The sequence below is a fragment of the Tamandua tetradactyla genome, chromosome 21, assembly GCF_023851605.1.
Source record: "Tamandua tetradactyla isolate mTamTet1 chromosome 21, mTamTet1.pri, whole genome shotgun sequence".
NCBI lineage: Eukaryota > Metazoa > Chordata > Mammalia > Pilosa > Myrmecophagidae > Tamandua > Tamandua tetradactyla.
Window position 1 is genome coordinate 50,903,742 of NC_135347.1, and position 25,809 is coordinate 50,929,550.

The 25,809-nt window shown below is 38.3% G+C and overlaps 2 protein-coding genes across 5 annotated transcripts in view; one reads left to right on the plus strand and one right to left on the minus strand.

Moving 5' to 3' along the window:
• Nucleotides 1-3,966, minus strand: part of MSH3 (mutS homolog 3) — a 241,458-nt gene extending 237,492 nt beyond the window's left edge. For both annotated transcript variants that reach the window (XM_077139293.1, XM_077139294.1), the window contains exons 1-2: nucleotides 3,707-3,966; nucleotides 2,708-2,828 (exon numbers count right to left, since the gene is read on the minus strand). In XM_077139293.1, coding sequence (XP_076995408.1) covers nucleotides 2,708-2,828; nucleotides 3,707-3,883 — 298 coding nt within the window. In that variant the 5' untranslated portion in view covers nucleotides 3,884-3,966. The remainder of the gene's footprint in view (nucleotides 1-2,707; nucleotides 2,829-3,706) is intronic.
• A 40-nt stretch (nucleotides 3,967-4,006) lies between these two features.
• Nucleotides 4,007-25,501, plus strand: DHFR (dihydrofolate reductase). 3 transcript variants are annotated; one of them, XM_077139297.1, is made up of 7 exons: nucleotides 4,007-4,210; nucleotides 4,540-4,589; nucleotides 7,190-7,295; nucleotides 13,856-13,982; nucleotides 15,250-15,365; nucleotides 19,198-19,246; nucleotides 22,797-25,501. In XM_077139297.1, exons 1-7 carry the CDS (start codon nucleotides 4,125-4,127, stop codon nucleotides 22,815-22,817), a joined length of 555 nt encoding a protein of 184 aa, XP_076995412.1. In that variant the 5' UTR covers nucleotides 4,007-4,124; the 3' UTR covers nucleotides 22,818-25,501. The 3 variants fall into 3 exon arrangements, with proteins under 3 accessions (XP_076995412.1, XP_076995411.1, XP_076995413.1); XM_077139296.1 differs by lacking the exon at nucleotides 19,198-19,246 and having other exon boundaries at nucleotides 4,008-4,210; XM_077139298.1 differs by lacking the exons at nucleotides 19,198-19,246; nucleotides 22,797-25,501 and having other exon boundaries at nucleotides 4,008-4,210; nucleotides 13,856-13,993; nucleotides 15,250-15,345.
• The last annotated feature ends 308 nt before the right edge of the window (nucleotides 25,502-25,809 follow it).

The following is a 25,809-nucleotide window of genomic DNA, read 5'->3' on the forward strand; positions in this document are numbered from 1 at the left end:
CGTCTTTCCAACCACGATTTTATTTTTTTATTTTATTATTTTTTTCCAACCACCATTTTAACAAATGGCAAAAGTCATTTTTTGTTTTACTTTTTTTATTGTTTAACATAACATATATACAAAGCAAAGAAAGAAAAAAGCAATAATTGTCAGACCACTCTTAACAAGTAGTTAAAGGACAGATCTTGGAGTTCGTCATGGGCTACCATTTCATCTCAGATTTTTCTTTCTAGCTGCTCCAGAATATAGGAGGTTAGAAAGAGTAAATATTTTTTATCATTACAATCAACTTTTTTTTCCTTTTAGTGAAAAATAACATACATACAAAAGAGCAATAAATTTCAAAGCACAGCACAATTAGTTGTAGAACTAATGGTTCTAAGACTTCAGAGTTTGGCATGGGTTACACTTTCACGATTCTAGGTTTCTGCTTCTAGCTGCTCCAAGATACTGAAGACCAAAAGAAGCATCAATTCAATGACTCAACAATCATATTCGCCTGTTAAACCCTACCATCTCTGCACAACTCCACCATCACCCCCAATCCTTCTATCCCACTCTCTAGGGGTATTTGGGCTATGCCCATTCTAACTTCTTCTTGTTGGAAGGGGCTGTCAGTAACATGGGATAGGGAGATGGAACCAGCTGATGCTCTGGAGAGGCTAGGCCCTCTAGGTTTCAGGACTTAACTGGTCCAGGGACCCATTTGGAGTTTGTAGGTTTCTGGAAAGATATGCTACTGAATGGGACCTTTGTTGAATTTTGCATATTGCCCTAGGTGTTCTTTAGGATGGGCTGGAATGGTTTTGGTTGGGGTTTGGCAAACTATGATAGGTAGCAATGTCTAATTGAAGCTTGCCTAAGAGTGAACACCAGTGTAGCCTCTCAACTCCATTTGAACTCTCTCAGCCACTGATACTTTGTTACACTTCTTTTCCCCTTTTTAGTCAGGATGGCAAAAAAGTCAAAGGCTATCATTCTATTTTCACAAATTCCAATATCAGCTTTCCAGTGTAGCTTTTGTTAAGTTATTTAACTGCTCTAATGCTCATGTCTCCTTATTTATCCTTATAAAAAGGAGAGCGACAAGGGTTGTTGGGAAGAATAAATGAGTTACATATAATCTTTAGAACCATGGCTGGCAAAGAGAGGGTGCTGACTGAATGAATGCTCACAGAATTTACTGAAAAATTAAATAATCAGTCTGTCAAGGAGAATGAAGCAGAGAGGTAGTCAGCCTCAGAAAATGCAACAGGAACACATGCCAATTCTGACAGTACATTATGCCTCCTTTCTGGCCTCCTTCAGAAAAAAGGAGGAAAGGGGTATCGCCAGATTTATCTTTTCCTTAGACACACATTTGCATTTCTGTAGTTATTTCAGAACAGGCTGTCATGCTGACCCTAAGTCCAAATTTTGCCTTTTGAGGAAGGACAGATATCTCATATGCCTGATTCACTGAATTGAGGCTTTTTTCTTTACTTTGTCTCATCCTCTTTACAAATTTTTTTTTCTTTACCACAAATTCTGAAATCATAAACCAAAGAAAAAATCATACTCAAACATATCTCTACCTCTAGAAGTTCAAGAGCTCAAGGTGTATTGTTTTTATGCAATGCCTTTTAGCACACAAAAGGGCAGTCCCACGTAAAAAAAGAAAGGAAAGGATAGTTGCAACTTAGTACATGTAGTATAATACTATTTTATAATTTTTTTTGTTTTTTCTTTTCTTTTTTTAATATATTTTATAATATACTGATAAATGCATTGATAAATAATTTATGGGTCTGTGTATATAGATACATGTGTGTGTATAAACAGAAAAAACATGAAAGAAGATGTAGTTCCGCCAACAATGAGCAGTAGGCATCACTGAAGGTTGGAGTTATTTGATCTTTCAATATTTGATCTTTGCCCATCTTGCATATTTCTTTTATAACAAGAATATTTTATAAGCAGGAAAAAGAACAGCCAGAAGGAATAGGAAAGTTGGGAGAACTACAGCCAAACTGCAGACCTCCAATTCTATCCCATTCTATCCCCTTCCACGTACCACCTCCACCTCAGGGAAACGGCGTTACTCAGGACAATGAGGATCGTCTCCACAAAAGGTAAAAAAAAAAGACCCACAAAGAAGAAGTCTCTTCTATCCTCTAGCAAATACAAGAATCGTCTGAGCCATGACTGGTGCTGGGGACTGAATCATGCCCCCCTACAAAAGACGTGTCCAAGTCCTAACCTCTGCCCCTGGTGGTGAGTCCATTTGTGAGCAGGACTGCTGAATGGGTTATTAGTTAAGGTTAGGCATGGCGTGGAAGTGAACCCATTTGAAAACAGGACCTGTGAAGATGTTATTATTTAAGGTGAGACCAAACTGAATGAGAATGGGTCCATTATGGCTGAATAGTACACTTCACTTCAGACTCAGGGTCAGTAGAAACTAGAAGTAGAAGCAGAGAAGGTGAGATCACCACGTAATGGAGGCAGAGGTGCACCTACACGCCAAAGAACTCCAAGGACTGCTGGCCGGCAGACTATGGAAGAAAGGATGGCTTGCTGAAGCCCTGATTTCGGTTTATTGTGAGACAATAAATTCCTGCTGTTTAATTCAGACAATTTGTGGTATTTGTTATAGTAAGCTTGCTACAGCAGCCCTGGCAAACTAGGACTACTAGTGAGAATAAAGAATAACTGTCCCAGAACTCACCAGGGATCCCAGGTGTTACTAAATCATTTCTTCCTTCCTTTTCTTGGACTTTCTTGGCTTTCTTTTTAACAGGTCCATCATTTGTCAAAGGTCTCTTTTTACTTCTGTCAGTATCTGCAGCCTATATCAGAAACATCAGAAAATATGTCTATTCCCTTTTTGGGGAAGAAAATTAGATGAGGCAAACAAGATATGGAAGTAGCCAACCTGTCAGTTCCATTACACCTTGTCAGGTGTTTAAAAGCCAGTCTGCAATCCCCTTCCACATCTTCAGTTAGTGTAAAATACGGAGACCCACCAACGAGGAGGGCTCAGCCTCCTGCTTTCCCCCGCAACAGTGTTCCTGGATAAGTACTACTAATTTTACTCTGTCGACGTGTGACATGCAACAAGGACTCAATGACCAACCATTCACATCTGTACCGCTTGAAGAAATTTTATCTGCCCAAGATGCATGTCACACTTCACAACCTGAACTGCAAGAGCGCAGTCACCGGAGAACTGCACAACAGGACTGCTTATAACAGCGCTCATTTCAACTGCCGGGCCTTAAAAACGATAACTTAACGGCCGTTTTTTCTAGTCATCTGACCAAGCACATATAAAAATAAAGCCAACCCTCCACCAGAAAAAAAAAAAGAGGGGAGAGAAGACGATTAAAAGATGTATCCTTCGCCCATTGGCCCCCTATCGTCATCAGAATGGGAGTCCAGGAGCCCTGAGTTCCTGTCTCAGCTCTGGCACTAAAAGCCTGTGTAACCTTGGCCTCAAGTCCATTACTTTCAATTGGAAACCAAAGACGCTGAGCCACACCTGGGCCGTCAGGCCGGCTTGCGACTCCCGCGTCTTTCCCGCCCGGCGCCGTCTCCGCGGGCCCCACCACCTCGCGGATTCCCGCGCACAGTGCGGTGAGAATCCCACCCACGCGCCCCCAGGCCCCGCCCCCGCTCCAGCTAGCCCCGCCCCCTCCGGCACTGAACCCCGCCAGCGCCGCTGCACCTGAGGCAGGAAAGAGGGCGCTGCCGAGGCAGGGCTCGCCTTCTCGGCTGCGCCCGTAGGGGAGGACGTGGATTTCAGGCTCCCCGTAGACTGGAAGAATCTGCTCAAAACCGCTTGGCTTGCAGGGGCTGGGCCGGCAGCACCGGCGCGGCCAGATGCAGGCTTCCGGCGTTGCATCCCAGGGCCGGAACGGTAACCCGGGACCAGGCCTACCAGGCGGCGCGAGCTCGCGGCCACAATTCCGGGGTGACCACGGGCGCGAGCACGTCGCGACCCCGCCGTGCGTCGGGGCGGAGGGCGGGGCCTCCTGTGCACCAATGGGGCCGAAGGGGCGGGGCCGCCGCAGTTTTCGCGCGGAACTAGGCGGAGAGTTCCAGTCAGGCGAGCGCGCTCGGCGGTATCCGCTGCGGCTGTCGTCATGGTTCGTCCGCTGAACTGCATCGTCGCTGTGTCCCAGAACATGGGCATCGGCAAGAACGGAGACCTGCCCTGGCCTCCACTCAGGTACCTGCGGGACTGGTCAGCGGGAGATTGAGGTTGGCGTGGGCTGTCCGTGGTCGCGTACCTGGGCGGAGACGGGCTGGGCCGCGCGGCGGTGAGGCTGGACTCGGACTTGGGACCCGAGCTGACCGGAGGGGCGGGCCCGTGCTGACTCCGCGTCAGGAGCCCCTAAGCCACGTTGTTGGTCTCGGTTCGGATCTTGCTGCGCCCAGCGGTCTTTTCCTGGCCCGCAACTAAGTGCCACCCCCTAGCTCACGTTTGTCCGGCGAGTTAAGAGCATGAGCCCGCAGAGTAATAACGGTCTGGGTAACGCTGTGTTCTCTAACTTACAGGAATGAGTTCAAGTATTTCCAGAGAATGACCACAACCTCCTCAGTAGAAGGTAATGTGAGATATTTTAAGATTTCGAGAAAATCTTGCCTGAGGAAGCTTACCAGTGCAGGTTTTATTTCAATGAAAAGTTGTCCGTGTTCATCTGGGTCCTTTTCTCGATTACCGCTGATTTTCATGCAGTTCCCAAGGTTCCTTGATTTTTTTTTTTTCTCTAAAGAACTTCTTTTAGGTTTTATGCAGGCTTGTGCCGGGATTTCCCTAGGGACCAGGAGAGAAGAAGGGGAGTCGCGCAGGATAAAGGAATGACAGACACAGGAAGTCAGTTCAGGGGACTCAAGCTCATCAGGAGCAAGAGTACCGAAGAAACTGACATCCACATATTTTTTGCGCTCTTACATGGGGACTGCTTTAGGGAATATAGCAAAGCAAGATTATAATTAATATCTGTCATGCCTGCAAAACTACGAAGTTCGGTTCACAGTTCCTCTCCCAGGAACCATTTATTACTTATCAGAATGTTTTCTGTACAGCTTTCCTTGGGCTCCAGAGTCAGTGTCCTTGAGAGCAGAGTGAGCATTGACTAACCTGCCTGAAAGTGCAGAGGGAAAACTTTCTCACAGTAAGGCCAGATTAGATAAGGTACATACAAGCTGGACCTCATTTCACAGGAGACCAACGGGCTGTGCCTCCAAGGGTTTTCTGAGGTGGCTTTGCCAACAGTCAGAGGCCTGATTCTGGGCCCCCACAGGCTTGTGCATAAAATTCAGGCCATTAGGCAAAATTGGAGGTGGGTAGAAGCTTCCATGGAAGTTAAGAGCCAATAAAGGACAGCAGAGGAGGCCTTTGGATACGGGCTGGAGGAGATGATAAAGCCTGAACGAGGGCAGTGGAGAGGAGAGAATGAAAATTCAAGAAGTTATGTGATACTAGATTTGGGAATCTGGAAATTAAAGATGAAGTGGAAAGGCGTCAAGGATGAACTCCCACGTTTTCAGTTTAAGAGTCTGAATGACGTGGAAAATAAAGGAGGAGAGAAAAAGTATGCGGTTGTATGGTGATGATTTTTGAGATGCCTGTAGGATATCCAGGATAATTTCAGCACAGGAAGCTAAACGAATTGAGCCATTGGTGAAAAGGTGATAAACAAGGGAAAGAATATGGGATGAGGAGATAACCCATCCCATGTAGATTTACATGATGTAAATCTACAGTGTACAAAAATGAGTAATACTATAGCTAACACTTATAATAATACTATGAGATACTGAACATTGTTCTAAATAGTTAAGGCCCACAACAACCCTGAAAGTAGAAACTATTGTTATGCTTGTTTTATAGTTAAGGAAAGGAAGGCATAGGCAGTTAACATGACTTGCTAGGCATGCTATTTCTGGCTGTAGGAGGAGGAATGCATAGTAAATAAGAAAGCAGTAAGTCAGAAAGGAACATGTGCTGCATCACTTTAACAGGACAGGGAGAAGGCCCTTGAATTTGAACTTGGGTGACTAGTAGATACAAGATGACAAGAGCCAAAAGCTTAAGAATTGACACCAACCACTCTCAAGAATCCTAAGTGTGGTCTGGTAATAGGAAGAGCGTGCAATGCCTCTTTGCTGGTTTTCAGTAGACAGGGTGATTTTTAACAGGTGATAGCTCCTCCTTGAATCCCGAGAACATCTTAATGAACACTATCATTGAAAATATAGTGCATGTTGTAGAGTGGGTACCATGTACTATAGGTACTTTTTGGTTATTTTGATTCTTCAAGGGAAAAAAATTTCCGACTTTCAGAGGTAACATTTGGTCATGAGTATTAAAGCAAAATATGAGAAAATCTTTAGTCTTATTGCTTTAAGTTTATAAACATTAGTGTTTTTATTTAAGTAAAGTAAAAAATGATAAATCTTTAAGGAAACAGACTCATGTATTGCTTTTGGTGGTCTGTCAGTGTCATAGAAATGTTCTTGTTCCTTTGATCCAAATAGCTAACTCAAGGTTTTTTTTTTTGTAACCAGTTAAACCAAAATTGGAAGCTATATGTATAAAGTTTCTATAGAAACACTACTTGAAAGAAAAGGATGAGGCATAATTGGAAGTGTTTTAAGTTGGCTGGAATATTGAGCAGCCATTTTTATGTACATGATGTAAATCTACAGTGTACAAAAATGAGTAATACTATAGCTAACACTTATAATAATACTATGAGATACTGAACATTGTTCTGAATAGTTAAGGCCCACAACAACCCTGAAAGTAGAAACTATTGTTATGCTTGTTTTATAGTTAAGGAAAGGAAGGCATAGGCAGTTAACATGACTTGCTAGACGAATAGATAACAGAATGCATTCAATAGGAACAATTTGACCCAGAATCTTTGTTTTTAACTACCACATTAAACTATGATTGCAAACGATTATAACTATATAAATATATTTAGGTGTACATTGGACAGAACTAAAGGGATATTTGTAGTATGGGTGATAAATACAAATTTTCGTAAAGCTTTTTAAAATTTTAGTTGTTTAAAGCAAATCCACTAGATGTCACTGTAACAATCATCTATATATGTTGAGATATGTGTATATATATATATGAAAAATGAAATATATATATTTTCCAAAATCACACTTATTCTCTGCAATTTTGTAGGTAAACAGAATTTGGTGATTATGGGTAGAAAGACCTGGTTCTCCATCCCTGAGAAGAATCGGCCTTTAAAGGACAGAATTAACTTAGTTCTCAGTAGAGAACTCAAGTGAGTACCATAAATAAATTCACCACAAAAAAATCATGTCCCATTTTCTTGAAGTGGAGGTCATTGTATGTCAAAATGAAATAGTGTAAAAGTAGCTATTGATGAAACTACATAGTACCACAAAGAAATAAATAAGTATTCTCTGGTATTTAAGTAACTAATGCATTTTATCACCTTGAAAAATTATATTGCACATTAAAATCTCACTGTAGTAACAGATTTGTAAGGTTTTTTGGACCATTACTTAATAGGCTCAAATATCGGTTATTCAATATAATTAGTAACTTTTTCTAGTTTCACATAGAATCAAAATACAAGTTTTAGGATTTTCCAGAATTGAAGTTATCCGCTCTCTAAGTCCTGCCCTAAGTGATAACTCGTCAAAATTTTAGTAGTGGTTCCTGGTGTCTGGAAATGTCTTGGGAACTAAAGGGTGGGGGAGTGTAGAGAAGGCCTTAATATAGCATGAAAGCTTCCAAGGCAGTCAGTTACAGTGATGTGAAGGTCAAAATCTTGACTGCTCCTTCCATGTTATTTATTCCACGTGCGATGTGCCCTGATTTCTGTTTTCTTTTATTTTTAAAGTTGGTCCTAACACGCTAAAATAACTTCTTGATTTTGGGGGGAGTGAATGGGGTACCTGAATGAGACCTTAAGGAAAAGTTTATAATTGGCATGTTAATTGTTCTAACTTAAACTAATGAATGTAATCACACGTTTAAAAAAAAGAAGGAAAATGCAGAATTCTAAAGTACTGCTTGCTTTAGAATAATGGCCATAGTATTCTATTCCCTTGTGTATCATTCGGTTCAACCAGAGAAGCAGAAGCACTACAAGATGTGTAATAAGAGATGTATTACGCAGTTGTGGGGCCTGTAGTCAGTGGGCTCACATATCATCACAAAGTTATATATTCATCACCATAATCAATTTTAGAACATTTTTGGCTCTGCTGTTAAGACTTTTCAATTGATTGAATTGTGCCCACCCAGATTATCTAGAAATTGTCCCTAATTTAAAGTCAGCTAATCATAGACTTTAGTCATATTTACAAGATACCATCACACCAACACCTGTATTAGTGTTTAATTAAATAATTTGGGGATTATAACCTAGCAGAACTGACACATCAAGCAAAAACCATTATACAACTACAGACTAAGAGGGTTCAGACTCATATCCACTTTCCCCTGAATCCCGTGGCATAGGTGAACACCTACGAGAAAGTGTACCAAAACATTTACATTGATTGCCTTTGGGTGATAAAGAATATATTAATGTGCATCTTTGCATCTGCCTCAGTCTTCATGCTGTTCTTTCTCCAGGTTGCTAGGAGATTCTAATTATCTCTTTATTTGATAGGATCCGAATTCACAGACTATATTGCCATTCCTAGAGACTCTTTAATAACATATTCTTGAATACTACTCGTTTGTTTATGGCTAGCTTGATCCAAAACAAACATAAATCTCAGTGGGAGAGATAATCAACTGAACTGCAATTCTTCTCAAATAATGTCTGATTTCTTCTTTATGACCCCCCCGCAGTGTATGTAATTGGATTTAGTTGCTTCTGATGTATTTATATATAACATTTGTTAGTGTATTCCCTTTTCTTTTTTAAGGCATGGAGAAAACTTAAAGCCTCTATTATCAAGCATGCCATGGAAATAGGAATACCAGTTAGTAAAAAAATTTAAGTTTGTTTTTTGCCCTTCGTTCTCCTTCCCTACTCTCTGGTCAGTTCCACACATACTCTAGAACCTTCTGTGTACCGAGCACTGGCAAGTCTTGAATAAAAGGGAAAAGATTTACATATGTAAATCATTATTGCTCATGCAAGTGTTTTAGAGATTTAAAGTTTTCACCCCCCTCCCAAATGTAAGAAGAAACTGAGTCCTCCTGCCAGATTCTAGTTATTTGGGGTAACTATTTCCTTAATAAGATATAGGACAAAAATGCTTCTCCAAAGCCTCCTAGACAATCAAGTTGCAGTTTGTTTTTTTAAATTTATTTTTTATTGTCAAACCAAAACAATACACAGACGTGAACATTCTTAACATACGAACATTCCATGCATGGTGTACAATCAATGGTTCACAATATCATCACATAATAGTATATTCATCTCCATGTTCATATTTTAGAACATTTGTATCACTCTGAAAAAAAAAATAAGAAGAAAAACTCATATATATCATACCCATTACCCCTCCCTCTCACTGACCACTAGTATTTCCATCTACTCAATAGATTTTGAACCTTTGTTCCCCCTATTTTTTTCTATGCCCCTTACCACACCCTTTCATTGTTCACTAGTGTTTCAGTCTACTCAATTTATTTTAACATTTGTTCCCCCATTATGTATTTTTAATCCATATTTTTTACTCATCTGTCAGTATCATAGATAAAAGGAGCATCAGAACCAAGGTTTTTACAATCACATAGTCATGTTGCAAAAGTTATATCATACATTCATCTTCAAGAAACATGGCTACTGGAACACAGCTCGACAGTTTCAGGCACTTCCCTCTAGCCTCTTTAATACACCTTAAATTAAAAGGGGATATCTATAAAATGCATAAGAATAACTTCCAGGATAATCTCTCGACTCTGTTTGAAATCTCTCAGCCACTAACGCTTTATTTTGTCTCAATTCTTTCTTCCCCGTTTTGGTCAAGAAGGTTTTCTCAATCCCTTGATGCTGAGTCCCAGCTCATTCTCTCATTTCTGTCCCACATTGCCAGGGATGTTACACCCCTGGGAGTCATGTCCCATGTACAGAGGGTGAGGGTGGTGAGTTTGCTTGCCGTGTTGACTGAGAGAGAGAGTTAGGCCACATCTCAGCCACAAAAGAAGTTCTCTGGGGTGGGCAATGGTGGCACAGTGGCAGAATTCTCACCTGCCATGCTGGAAACCCAGTTCGATTCTTGGTACCTGCCCATGCCAAAAAAAAAAAAAAGGTTATCTGGGGGTGACTCTTCGAACTAATTTTAAGTAGGCTTAGTCTATCCTTTGCAGGAATAAGTTTCATATGAACGAACCCCAAGATTGAGGGCTCAGCCTATTGATTTAGTTGCCCTCACTGCTTGCGAGAATGTCAGGAATTCTCCACGTGGGAAAGTTGAGTTTTCCCCCTTTCTCACCATTCCCCCAAGGCAACTGCGAATACTTTTTTATTCACTGTTCAAATCACTCTGGGATTTTTCAGGGCATCACTCTGGACAAACCTACAAAATCTCCTGTCCTATTCAAGGTTCCATATACTTATATTGTTCAATTAAACTGTCCATATAAGTTAAATTAGGAAATGCACTAGTCAAAATAAAATTTTGTACCAAATAAACATTTTTTGCTTTAGTCTCACCTAAAGTTAGAGTTTTAAAATGTGAATGACCATCTATTTTCAACACCCTGCAATATTGACATTCCTTTGTTCTTCCTCATGCAAAAACATTTTTTAATTTGTACATTTAGTCACTATCATTATACACTCTAGGCATTCCTAGATTATACCATCTCAGTCTTTATCGCCTGTCTTTCTTTCTGATTTCGTTTGTGCCCCCAGCTCTCCTCCCTCTATCATTCTCACATTCAGCTTCATTCAGTGTACTAAAATTGTTGTGCTACAGTTCGGTAGGATTGTTCTATCCATTTCTGAATTTTTACAGTCCTGTTGCACTGTCTGTATCCCTTCAGCTCCAATTACCCAATATCTACCCTATTTCTATCTCCTGATGGTCTCTGTTACCAACTGAAATTCTCCAGATTCATTCGCTAATGTCAATTCATATCAGTGAGACCATACAGTATTTGTCCTTTTGTTTCTGGCAAATCTCACTCAGCATATTACACTGCATCAGTGTGGTACTATTGTAACAATTGATGAAAGAATATTATAATTGTACTGTTATCTATAGCCCATAGTTTACTTAGGGTGTATTTTTCCCCATAAAGCACCCTATTAACACTTTGCATTAGTGTAGTACATTTGTTACAGTTCATAAAATTGTACTATTTCATGAATTTATTGTACAAGTATTATAATAATTGTTCTCTTAACTATAGTACATCATTTACATCAGGGTTCACTGTGTTGAACTGGTTTTTAATTGTTGAAAACCACATTTTTAAAAGCGAAATAGAAAAGTTTTTAAATTGAACATCTCTCTGCAATCTGATTAGGATGCCATGCTAGCATAGAATTTTTTTAAATGTTTCCAGCAGGCCTCAGGGGAATTGGGCCAGAACTCCACCTGCCATGCCAGAAAAGGATAACGTTTACATAACAACTGAGAATAATCAGAATAGAATGCCCCAGTATAGGATATTTGTCAGAGGGCTTTGCCTATCCTGGGCCCCACCATCCCAGATCTAAATGGACTAGGATCCGACAGACGTGAAACTCATGGCAACCTGTTGAAAAACCTCTCATGTATGTAACATGGCACAGCTCAGACTCCAAAGTCAAAATGCTGGAGTTCAAATACCAGCTCTACCATTTCTCAGCTATGTGACCATTGATTACTTACCCCCTCACCCTCAATTTCCTCCTCGGTACTAAGAAAACAATTATACTTGCATAGGGTTGCTTGTAATAGTAAATAAGATGGTCCACTACAGGGATGCAAGCAGTCACTCAAAAAGTATTATTTTCTTTCTAAGATAACTGTCCTTCAGGTGGAAAGAAACCTTCCTTGAATAGAGTTTTAAGGAAAGGGATGGAAAGTATCATTGGAGTACCTACAATGTATGTTATCTCTTGCATGCCACCTGTCTGTGGGAAAAACAAGATATCGAGATATCCATATGTGTCTTACCACAGAGTATGTATGCTGTCACATATCAGCTCTTATCAGGGGAACCGGTATGAGCTGACTTGAAGTAATTGCAGAAAGGAAATTTAGGGATGACATATGACAATACTGAGTGCTTACTGCATGCTGTTTACTGTGCTAGTCTCTAGAATTTGTGCTGAAGAAGGGATAATTAACTCAAAATAGTAACTCAGCTTCTTGGTTATTGGCTACCGTTTGGAGGTCCAGTGTTTCCTGTGGAACTTATTTCTAAAATGCTAAATAGCGTTTTGCAGAAGCATTTCTTCCATCTCTTTGGTAAAACTAAGATCTGAAACAAATCCATAATCTGTTTTTCTTTGCTTTTGCAGACAAAACTGCAAAAGGGCAGGGAAATGGTCTTCACCTTACTTAGTACCTTCAGCTGTTTTCGTGTCATTGTTCACAATCTTCATAAAATGATTGCTTCCTTTCTTTGAAGCTCACACCAACCATTTATACAACCCTCTATATCATATTGCTATTTGTCACCCACCAATTTCTAGGAAGCTCTTCCAGTTTTCCTCATTACATTAGTTCCTACATCACCATTTTTCATTTTACCATCAATCTTAGCTTCAATATTCTGGATTACTAAAACCACCTTGACTCTATTTTAGTCATCCTGGACATAAAGGAAGGGAAGGAGGAGGCTCCCAAGAGAATGAATAATCCCATTAGCTCCTGACTAATCAGGATTTTGTTATAGTTACTATTAGTTCAAAACCAATTAGATAATTTTTTTAAGCACCAGGCTAAGAGCTTGGCATTGAATTATAATTTCTGTTCTGTCTAAATACTTTGAAAACATAGTTCTTTACGTTTCCCCTCTATGAAGGAAATTGCAGTAGATTGGGCTAGCCAGTGCAAACATTGAAATTAATTTTTCCCCTTTGGGATTTTTAATTACAAAAGTAACAATATGGTCAGTTTTGAATACTTCACTTCCTTATTGTTGGAAACATGCAAGTCCTTTCCCCATTCACCAAGGGTAACCACGTTTTAACCATTTGAATATCATTCCAAACCTCTTCGATGTCATTCAAATACCACTTTTTTTTTTTGCAACATTTTATCATGAAAATTTTGGAACATACAGAAAGAGTTCTACTGTAAATGCCTATATTCTCATCATCTAGAGTCTCCCATTAACATTTTAATATTTATCCATCAATCTATCTTGTTCTTTTTATGCATTCCAAAGTAAATTGTTGACTTAATATACTTCCCCGTAAATACTCCCAGCATATATATTATTAACTAGAGTTCTGTATGTCTTTACACTTTTTTTTCTTTTGAGGTAAAAATCACATGCAGTGAAATGCGCAAGTCTTAAATACACATTTTCTAAGTTTTGGCAGATTTACACACCTGTATTACCCAAACTCAATCAAGATAGAGAACATTACCCCTACCCCAGAAAATTCTCTTAGACCCTTTCCTAGCCCTTTACCCCAACCTTTTGGAGAAAAATACTGATTTTTTTTCCCCACTATAGATATTACAAAGTCATGCATTTTTTTTTTTTTGGTTTTTGTTTCATTGTGAACCATAGATTAGACATAGATCATACTAATATTAAGTGCTTTTTATTGAAAGGATGCATATTTATGATCATTTTATTTTTACAACCACTGCTTCCTATGTAGATTATTTGACAGATATAAATATGTTTTACAGAAATAAATGTGCTTGTGGTCTCTTTTTGTTGTTTTTTTAACCTCAGGGAACCCCCTCAAGGAGCACATTTTCTTGCCAAAAGTTTGGATGATGCCTTAAAACTTATTGAGCAACCAGAATTAGCAAATAAAGTAGACATGGTTTGGATAGTGGGAGGCAGTTCTGTTTATCAAGTAAGTAATCTGTAAGTATAAAGAAATGTTCTACTTTGCTTTCTTTTTACTTCCCTGCTTTTAAAGGTTAGGTGGAGAAGACCATAACCCACAGTCTGAACCTTAAAAATGTTAAGCTTTGCTCAAAAGAAGCATTTTATCCCTACTGTAAGCTAGGCATTTTGTTACTGCTTTATTCGGTACCCATCACATGAGGATTCCATATTATAATCACTTAAAATGGGCTTTAAACCATTTATTTACATCATCTTTGTGTATTTATAAATAATAGGGAATAGTCCCTTCAGATGATAGTTTTGCCTGCTTTTCATTCCAGCAGCTTGTAGATCATTCAGATTTATCCTCCCATAGGCCAGATAGGCTTATCTGCCTGTTTCTGTAAATAACATTTCATTGGAACACAACTACACCCATTCAGTTAGTTTTATCTGTGGCTGCTTTTTCCTACAAAGCAGAGTAAGAAACTGTCTTAATATTTACCATCTGGCCTTTTACAAAAAAGTTTGCCTTCTCCTATCTTACATCATCAGTTTTGATGCTTGCTTTTTGCTCTAGACCCTTATTTGGAATTTTAAGAATAGCAAACACCGGGAATATATACATTTATGGCTTTTTTGGTGGTGAATTAGGACTCATGACTTATTCTAATAAAATGTTAAAATATTGATCCTTGGGCAGTTTTTTCTGTGGAAACTATCAACAGTGCCATGTGCAGTAGTCAGAACAGTCATTAACAGTGTAAGGCCAAATACAGTCATTGCAACAAGAGGCAGCATAAAATACCTTAGTAACATTTTAACTACTTCCTAAGAGATGAAAGCATTACTAATTTTTATGTAAATGTACTAAGTATGCCCATGAAGTTTTCAAAAGTCAAGGTTTTATGAATTGTACTGTCTTATCTATTTATATATATGTAACTTTTTCTGTAAAACGTTACTGGATAATTTGGGATTCTTAGTTGTTAAAACAAAAACAAAAAAAAAACAGAAACAGAACTGAATGCTTATAAAGGTGTTCTTGAAGCAAACTAGGGCCATTATATACTTAAGTTCACTCTCATAATTATTGGTAGTGATTAGTGCCATTCTAAACTAAGACACCCTTTCCAGGGCCCTAAATTAAAGAGTAGACTATTTAAATAGTATGTCTTGAATACCTAGTACAAACTTGACTAATTCAAGCAAACAGACAATAAAAAATATAGAGTTTCTGTGGTTTTTATGCAAATTAAATAAGGAAATTGATGCTTTTTCTTATTTCAAAGGAAGCCATGAATCAGCCAGGCCATCTTAGACTGTTTGTGACAAGGATCATGCAGGAATTTGAAAGTGACACATTTTTTCCAGAAATTGATGTAGAGAAATATAAACTTCTTCCAGAGTAAGTAGAAAATGTTTAGTTAATCTGAAGCATTTATTTGAATATCCTGCTTAAGAAGTTGTTCTAGTTTGTTAGCTGCCAGAATGCAATATACCAGAAATGGAATGGCTTTTTAAAAGGGGAATTTAATACGTTGCTAGTTTATAGCCCTAAGGCCGAGAAAATGTCCCAATTAAAACAAGTCTATAGAAATGTTCAATAAGGCATTCAGGGAAAGATACCTTGGTTCAAGAAGGCTGATGAAGTTCAGGGTTTCTCTCTCAAGTGAGAAGGCACATGCACAGTCAGGGTTTCTCTTGGCTGGAAGGACACATGGCGAACTAGCTTCCTCTCCAACTCCCAGAAGGCATTTTCCTTCTTCATCTCCAAAAGTCGCTGGCTAGTAGACTCTGCTTTGTAGTGCTGCGGCATTCTCTGCTCTCTCTGAATCTTTTGGCTGTCTCTCTTCTCTTTAATAGATTCCAGTAAACTAATCAAGACCCACCTGAAATGGGTGGAGTCAAATCTCCACCTAATCCAGTTTACCGCTCTTGATTGAGTCACATACAGGGAGATAATCTAATTAAAATTTCAAACATACAGTACTGAATAAGAATTAGAAGAAATGGCTGCCTTTACAAAACATGATTAGGATTAAAACATGGCTTTTCTAGGGTACATACATCCTTTCAAACCGGCACAGAAGAATAGAAAAGATCATGCCTTTTCAAGGATAAGAACATGTCTTATAGACAAATACTATAGATATTTTTGGAAATCTTTAATAGATTTGGAAGTATTCAGATTTTAATGATTTTACTGAAATCTAGAAGAGTAATAGTTAATTCATTCAATGTTATTTATTTTTAGCATCAGACACTGTTCTAGACATGAGGAAAATGGTGTTTACCAACACAGATGATGCCCCTCCTCTTCAGAACCTAACATTCTAGTAGAGGGGGAGGGAGGCAGATGACAGGTGAACATTGAAAGAGAAGCTCTGCAGAGAACTGAAGTGTTGTGATATAATAGATACTATGGATTGGGTAGTTGGAGACGTGTCTGGAAGGAGCGCTGCCTATTGCCGAGATTCAAGTGACAGAAGCACTATGATATCCCAGGCACTAGAAATAGCTATTGCCGAGGCCTGAGGACAGGAATAGGCCTGGGGAGCAGACCAAGTACAAGTTTAAAGGGTTCTGGAAAGAGAGTAGTATATTCTAGCTGCTTTGTGTAGAATGGATTGTAGGGGGGAAAGAGTCAAACAGGAGGATGAGTTAGGAAGCTACTCTAGATGTTTAGGTCAAAGATGAGACTTAGATTAAGGCGGTAGCAGTTGTTGAGATGGAAAAAACAGGTTATACTTGCTTTACTCAGTAGCTGTGATTTTAATGTGAGGTTCCCTGATTTTTTAAATTTATAACATTTTAGTTTACAATAATTATCAGCTATTGGCTTTGGAGAATAAAGTAAAAGGGATTAATTATATCAACACCTTTAGACCAGCTTTTAGCACATTCTTTCAAATATTCTCAGTTGTAACAGGTCATTATTCTTTGTGTGTGAGCTTATTTTTGGAAATACCCGCTGAAAGAACATTCAGAGCCAAGTCTGAATAAATGGATGGTCGAGTTTTGGAGTAATTGATTTTAATCAAATGAAGTGTGTGACTTATTTTCTTGGACTCTTAAGAAAATTTTCTCAAAGAAAATTGATAATTTTAAAAACTGTAAAAGAATTTTATGCATCTAAAAAACACACATTTTTGCTATGGTATCCAAAGGTTAAGAAACTTATTTTTATTTTGATATATTGCTGTGCTGGTTTGAAACTGTTACATATCCTAGAAAGGCCATGTTCTTTTAATCCAGTCTTGTAGGGACAGACCTATTATTGGGTGGAACTTTTTGAGAGATATTTTAGAAAAAGCTCAGAAGAAACCACCTGGGACAAACAAGCAAGGACCCACAGAAGTTTAGAAGGAGGATGCCACAGAGTAGCCAGAAAACCCCGCAAGAGCCGAGAGAACCATTCTGAAACCAACCCAAGAGAGAAGAGCCAGCAGACATCACCATGTGCTTTCCCTGTGACAGAGGAACCCTGAACACCATCAGCCTTTCTTCAGTGAAAGTATCCTCTTGTTAAAGTCTTAGTTTGGACATTTTTATGGACTTAGAACTATAAATTTGTAACCTAATAAATCCCCTTTGAAAAAAACAACCCATTTCTAGTATATTGCAGTCCAGCAGCTTTAACAAAACAAAACAGATTTTGGTACTGAGCATGGGTTGCTGCAATTTATAAATACCAAAAATGCAGAAAAGGCTTTATAAATGTATAAGGAGAAATTTCTGAGAAAATTGTAAAGTGCTTAATAAAGAAGGCCTGGATTGTTGTGAAAAGACTGTTGATAGAAATATGGGCTCTAAAAATACCTCCGACGAAGCCTGTGATCTTTAGGTTCATGCCTCAACTTGGCCAGGGTGCGCAGTTATCTGGTCAAGCAAGCAGTGGCCTAATTGTTACTATAATGACATTTCATGACTGATTAATAAACCAAAAGACTGGTTTATTAACTCATCAGTCAGTTGATTGCATCTATGGCTGATTATATCTATGATCAACTAAGGGGAGAATGTCTTATGCAATGAGAGAATCTGACCGGTTGGATTTAATCCAGTCAGTTGAGGATTTTTAAGGGGGAGGTGATGATTTCAGCAGTTAGAAGAGAGAACTTTTGTCTGTACTTCAGCTGGCAAGACTTTCCTGCAGAATTCATCGAATACCTTTATTGTTGTTACCATCCCATTACCTGCCTTACAGAAGTTAGACCCATGCATCTTTCAGTTGCATGAGACACTTTTATAAAATCTCATATTTACAGATATGTCTTGTTGGTACTGTTTCCCTGGAGAACCCTGACCAATACAGCTTGATACCGAAAGTGGTTCTTGAGAAATAGAATATTAATGGGTTTTTGTCCTTGATTTTCTACTCTAATTAGATTGAAAGGCACTAGATGACTCTCTTTCCAATAATCAAGGTGATAATCAAGGTGGCATTGACAGTCCATGGCATGAGTTGGCAATTCAGATACACAAACTATCATCATTTGATTCATCTAATCATACTCTTGTTCGAAGCAAGGCTCTGGGTGACAATGTTTTTGACACCTTAACAAAGTTTCATGCAATTGAGAAGTATAATGATGTTGCCTGGTTATACTTAGATATGTTGAATACAGTTATGAAAGAAAGGGATGAACTGAAGACTTCAAATATGCAACTTAAATGCTATATGAAAGATGTAAAAGCTTCCAAGTGTTCCCTGAAAAAAATCATAAACTTCCTGTGTTCGCAAACTTGAGATCTCTTAAAACCAGACCTAGAGTCTCTTTGTGCAAGTAGCAGATTTACAACAGAAACTAAATTCTCAGCCTTGCAGGGTGTCTGCTGTTAAAGTAAGGGCTTTGGTTAGAAAAGAATGGGATCCTGAAACTTGGAATGGGGACATACGGGTTGATAATGATGGCAGTGGGAACACTGGAACCCAACTCTGCTGAGCCTTTGATAGATGAGCCTGTAATGGTCTACTCTGAGGAAACAGCCACCACACCTCTAGCCTGCCCTAGGTAGGTGGCTACCAGACCTCCAGGCTGCCTTCCACCCTCCACCTGAAGAGATTAACCCTTCAGTGCCTGCTAAACCTGTAATTGCCTCCCCTGGAGAAACAGCCCTCACTCCTGTCTGGAGAGATTATTCCTATTTCACCAGATGAAACTGCAGTGGAATGTCCTGAGATAATTGACTTGAAAGACACATCTGATTTTTTTCACCACCCTCTTTTCTTCAAGATGTATAACTAAAGTCCCAACAGACCCCAGAAGTGTGACCCATGAGGAGGTATGCTATATTTGAAAGAACTGCATGAGTTTGCTAATTTATATAGACAAAAATCAGGGGATTATGTGTAGGAATGGATATTAAGAGTGTGGGATAATGGTGGAAGGAATATAAAGTTGGAGCAGGCTGGTTTATTGTTATAGTCCGCTATGCAGAGGTTCTGCATTCAGTGTTGTAGCTCGAAGGAGTAGAAAAGGCGTTAACAGTTTGTTTCAGTGGTAGCTGAAATATAGATCAAAAGGTGGTCAGTGTTACCTGAGGTTGAAATGCCAGAGCTGCCCTGCTGTAATGCAGATGAAGGGGTCCAAAGGCTTAGAGGGATTAGAGTGTTAGAATGGATTTATCATGCAAGACCTGCTTACCCAGGAATGTCCAGAGGAATACCTTTTTTTATTTTTATTTTTTTAGTTTTTAATTTTTATTAATAAAACCAATCAGTATACAATATGAACATTCTTTTTTTCATCACATAGTTGTGTATTCATCATCATGATCATTTCTTAGAACATTTGCATCAATTCAGAAAAAGGAATAAATAGAAAATAGAAGAAACATTCATATATACCATACCCCCTTTACCCCTCCCTTTCGTTGATCACTAGCATTTCGATCTACTAAATTTATTCCTTTTACTAGGACATTGAGGAATAAATTTGTGAGACTAGCGCCATCATCCCTAAAGAGCTCTGCAGTTGCCCTTCTCTGTAGGTGAGGTATTACTGGAAGAACTGCTATGACTGAGCTGGAATCCTTAGACATAATGGGGATAGTCAATCTTGTGTTGGCAGAAGCCATTGTGGCAACAATTAATTTCCGCAAGGTGGGCATGGCTACCATAATGTAAAACAATCTCAAAGCAGCAGTCAAAATAATCTGACTCGCAGAGACTTGTGGCATTGGCTAGTATATCATAGGGTACTTGGAAGTAAAACAATGGGCAGTCCAATAAATTCATGTTTGAGCTGTATAAGCAGGAGAGTTGTAGTCAAGTGAACAAAAGTCTAACTTGAAATTAAAAAAACAGAGAGTCATGGCCCCTTAATCAGTTTCCACACTTGAGACAGTTTAAAGACCCAGAGCCCCTTGAATGAGGGAAAAGCCAGGTACCCTGGGGAAGGACCCTTTTACACTGTCAAAAATGTATATGTTAACCTTGCTGTCGGCCTTCCTCAAGGAGACCTACAGCCTTTTACCAGGATAGCTGAGCACTGGGGAAAAGGAAATGATCAGGTATTTGGGGGATTACAAGATACTGGCTCAGAAGTGACATTAATTCCAGGAGACCAAAAATGTCACTCTGGTCCACCAATCAGAGTAGGGCTTATGGAGGTCAGGTGATCAGTGGAATACACATATTCAGCCACTGGCAGAATCCCAAATTTGGTCCCCTAAGTCATGGAGAAAGGGTAGGAAAGGCCAAGTAGAAGCCCTACTAGAAAAATAGTAAATCAGAAGTAATACCAGATTCCTGAAGGGATTTCAGAAATTAGTACCACTCTTAAAGACTTGAAGGATGCAGGGGTGATGATTCCCACTACATCCCCATTCAACTCTCCCATTTGGCCTGTGCAGAAAATAAATGAGACTTAGAGGGTGACAGTGGATTATCGTAAACTTAACCACATGGTGACTCCAATTGCAGCTGCTGTTCCATATGTGGTATCATTGCTTGAGCAAATCAACACATCCCCTGGTACTTAATATGCAGCCATTTGTCTGGCAAATGCTTTTTTCTCAGCTTTTAAGAAGAACCACCAGAAACAGTTGCTTTCAGCTGGCAAGCCAGCAGTTTACTTTCACTGTCCTACCTCAGGGGTATATCAACTCTCCAGCTCTATGTCACACTCTTTTCCACAGAGACCTTGATCATTTGTCCCTCCCACAAGACATCACACTGGTCCATTATATTGATGATATCATGCTGATTGGACCTAGTGAGCAAGAAGTAGCAACTTCTCTACACTTATTAGTAAGCATTTGCATGACAGGGGATGGGAGATAAATCCAATATTAATAAAGGGGCCTTCCTCCTCAGTGAAATATCTAGGTGTCCAGTGGTATGGGTCATGTCAAGATATCTTTTCTAAGGTGAAGGGTAAGCTATTGGATCTGGCCCCTCCTTCAACCAAAAATGAGGCACAGTTGTCATTTTTACTTCCTTGATAATATCATTTGGAGGACAGAAGTTTTAAATTTTGTTGTAGTCCAATTTAACGGTGTCTTTTTGGTGTTATAGCAAAAAAGCCATTGCCTAAAATGTGTGAATATTGCTTTTGGTGACTCATTTCCAAAGAAACTAGAATTATAATTTAAAGTTGGCCTAATAAAATCATTCCTTTAAAAAAGGAAGGGATTGATTCCAGACCATGCATTCCAAAAAAGAAACAAAAAAAAGGAGATCTAAATATACTACTACTAAAACAGTGGAACAGACACAGTTGAGAAAATGGTTGGTATATTAGAAACATAGCTTCTTCCTCTGAAATATAAATATTTCCAAAGAGAACATCTTTTTCCTTACACATTATTATGCTATTGTTGCATCATGTTTCTAATTTTGCTCTTTATCAAACTGGCCTGCTCTCTGATTAGTCAACCAAGGGTTACCACCTGTTCCTCCACAGCCTCGTGTTGAACATCATGTAATTTAAATGTTTTCTTGTTTGGTTCCTGCCTTTAAGGAGTTTAGAAAACCAATAATACTAAGGGGTAATATTAGTGAAGCGCTTGCTGTGTCAGGCACAGTGCTAAATGCTCTATAAGAAAGAAGACTGTATTGATAAGCAGGCTCAGAGAATGTCGCACAGCAGAACCAGAGTCAAGCACGCCTGACTAAAGCTGGTTTTCTTGACCACCTTCCGAGTGTGCTGGGGCGCCTGGCCTTATTGAAGGCGCACACAGAGTTGGAGCAGGATAGGAATGCTCATTTTGGGTTGACGTGGTCAGAACACGCTTCAGTGGAGAACTTGGGTTTTGAATAGGAAGCTGGAGGGAATTTGGTTCTGGGTGAGATTTAGACGTTAGGAAAGACCAAATAGTGATTCTGGATGAAAAGTTGCAGTAAGCTATACGGGAGTTAAAGCAGAGTTTTGTCCATCTGGATAAACAGAAATCAGTAGTCTATGACAGTGCAGTGCATATAACTTCAGCTCAGCTTTAAACAGCTAAGGGTTGTATTTTAGTTTTCTTTTGCTCACAGAAGAAGTTTAATATCAAGTGCAAGACTTGGAAAAGTTAAGAACTTTCATGTTAGCTGGATATTAAAAAGATATGAGAAATTGTCAACACTGGTTAGGTTTTAAAAAAGCTAACCAGTTACAGGAAAGAAAAAGGAGAAGTTATGCATTTCATTTTCTGTATAACTGGAAATTTTTCTTATTTGCATAATAGCCATCTAAGTTAACAGTGACTTACTTAACATGGTGATGAATAAAGGAAGAAAAAAAAACTTGTTTTTGCTTTATATATTGCTGTTGCATTTGTTTGAGAGTCAGGAAAGCTGTATTTTTTGTTGATATTTTATTTAATTATACACATTTTCCTTTTACAGATACCCAGGTATTCTTTCTGATGTCCAGGAGGAAAAAGGCATTAAGTACAAATTTGAAGTTTATGAAAAGAATGATTAATGTGAAGATGTTTCCTGGGTTAATTCAATTTGTTTCCTCCCCCCCCCCAAAAAAAATCAGGTATTTTTACATTAGAAAAAAAGATTTTTGTTAACTTTAAATCTATAGATGATTGTTTCTAAGCAGGGTGATTTTAGCATTTGTGAAATATTTCTTGCTACAACTGTTTTAATGCCCATCCCTCCAGGGTCAGGGTTAGGTCCCCAGCCCCTTCCTTGGGTAGCATATCTGTGAAGACAGCCCAAAGCTGGAGAGTCCCTGGTACCATGAGTGGAAACCAGGACCCAAAGAGATAGGAGCTAGCCAGATTAGTCTAAAGGGCAGGAAGGGGTTATAAACAGAAGAACTACAACTCGTATTTTAAAACAAAATTGAATCAAAATAGCGACTGTAAATTGTTCTGGTTCTATCATTCTTCTGTAAAAAAAATTATGTCCACCCAAATAGGAAATTAGTGAATTGAGAGCTCCACTATATTCAGTAGGGAAGGTAGAGATAAGTAGGAGACTAATTTTTTAAGGGTTAAAAGAGGAGAAAAGAGAGGCTGCTAGGGTAGTTCAGTGGTATAATTCTCGCCTGCCATGCAGGGAACCTGTGCTCAATTCTCAGCCCATGCCCTTTCCCCCCCAAAAATTCAACAGATGGTGCTGCAATAACAGGATAGTCACATGGAAAAAGAATGAATGTGACCCCCACCATACATCATACAAAAAAAAAAGAAAGAATTTGAGACCTTTAAAAATTCTGTCTCATCATGAGTGAGGTTAAAAGAGTTGTTACATGATAGAAATGAATAGGCTGTTCTTTACAGAAAGCTCAATCAAATAATCAGCATAACAGGTAAAACTAAACTCGAAGATGTAGTAAATGGAGAATGGATATTGCTAGAAACCAAAGTTAATTAGAATACAAGCTTCACAACATTAAAAAATGAAACATAATATTTTTTACACATCATGTTAGCAAAGGTTTAGAATATTATGATATCCAAGGAAATAACATTTTCAGCATTATAAATTGGCACAGCCATTTTAGGAGTGTATATTAGCAATATTGATTACAATTCCAAAATGTTCATATCCTTGGAACTCAGAGCTTACATTTCTATAAATTAATCCTGAACCAAAAAAAAGGACCAAGAGTATTTGTTAAAGACTTCTTTTTTTAAATAACAGTTTGGAAACAGCCAAATGTTGATCAGTAAAGAAATATATAACCAGTATATCTGTAGAATATAATATTCTACGGGATTTAAAAGGATTGAGGTACTAAAATGGCAGAACGTCAAGGATTGCTAAGTGAAAGAAGCAAATTATATATAATAACCAAAATTTTTAATAAATATTAATATGTATATGAGAAGTGTGACACACTATTGACAATATCAGAAATAGGAGTATTATTTTTCTCATCAGGTATTTCTATCCTGATTAGATTTTGTAAAACTTTATCATTTTTATTTTCATGAAAAAACTGTTGAAGAAAGAAATTGAGCCCCTTCTCTTCAGCAGTAAAATTAGGATACGTAACATCCAGAGTATAAATGAAATTCCTTAAATCTTACAAAAAGGGTAATAAAATAAAAAAAGGTCAGGCAAAGAAATCAACCCTATATATTATTTATGAAAACATGACTGCAGTAAAAAGTATAAAGCCACACATGGTTTGTTTGAGAACTTTTATTTAAAAAAATAAAAAGCAGGAGGACCAATTAAGAAGTTCAGGTGAAGGATGATGGTAACTTGGACCAAAGGGAGGGATTGGATTAGTATGGAATTTTATGAGTCAAGATATGTTTTTAAAGTGGGGGTAGCAGGATTTTCTGGTGCAGTTTGATTTTGGTTTTGAGCTACCCTTAAGGCAAGAAAGAAAAAGAGAAGGAATAAAAGTAAAAGAAACTGAAAACAGTAGAACCATGCCTTCAAAATTATAAGAAGAAAAATTTTTCAACTAAGAAATCTATAATCAGCCAGATGTGATAATCAAGGGCAAGGGTAAAATACAGACATTTTTAACCAAGCAAAGATATTTCCTTCATGCACCCTTTCTTGGAAAGCACTAAAGGAAATACTCCAACAAAATGCAAGAGTAAAGTAAAACAAGAAACTGTGTGGCATGGGATCCAGGAAATGGGAGAAACAAATAGTATTCCAGTTGGCTCAGAAAACAAAATATAAAAATGAAACAATGGAACCGACATTCGAGAATAAACTTGAAATATGTCATTGGTAACAGAGACCAGCAGGAATTAGAAATAGGGTAAGATAATGGGTAATTGGAGCTGAAGGGATACAGACTGTGCAACAGGACTAGATACAAAAACTCAAAAATGGACAGCACAACAATACCTAATTGTAAAGTAATCATGTTAAAACACTGAATGAAGCTGCATCTGAGCTATAGGTTTTTTTGTTGTTGTTTGTCTGTTTGTTTGTGTCTTTTTTTTTTTACTATTATTATTTTTATTTTTTTCTCTATATTAACATTCTTTATCTTTTTCTGTTTTGCTAGTTCTTTTCCAAAATCGATGCAAATGTACTAAGAAATGATGATCATGCATCTATGTGATGATGTTAAGAATTACTGATTGCATATGTAGAATGGAATGATTTCTAAATGTTGTGTTAATTTCTTTTTTTTCTTTAATTAATAAAAAAAAAGAAAAAAAAATGAAACAATGGGTTACTTGCCTTTTACAAAATGTTAATAAGTTGATGTTTTAGGTTTGCTGATGCTGCCAGAATGCAATATACCAGAAATGGGTTGGTTTTTATAAAGGGAATTTATTAAGTTACAAGTTTACCATTCTAAACCCATAAAAGTGTCCAAGCTGGGTGATGTGACGGTGGCTCGGTGGCAGAATTCTCACCTGCCATACCGAAGACCCAAATTCAATTCCTAGTGGCTGCCCATGCAAAAAAAATAGTCCAAACT

Bases quoted from the DNA above. Each gene is read 5' to 3' on its own strand.
- DHFR (XM_077139296.1), top strand. From the start codon at position 4,125: ATGGTTCGTCCGCTGAACTGCATCGTCGCTGTGTCCCAGAACATGGGC. The intron at 13,983-15,249 runs GTAAGTAATCTG...CTTATTTCAAAG, and splicing joins GAGGCAGTTCTGTTTATCAA to GAAGCCATGAATCAGCCAGG. The intron at 15,366-22,796 runs GTAAGTAGAAAA...TTCCTTTTACAG, and splicing joins AAATATAAACTTCTTCCAGA to ATACCCAGGTATTCTTTCTG.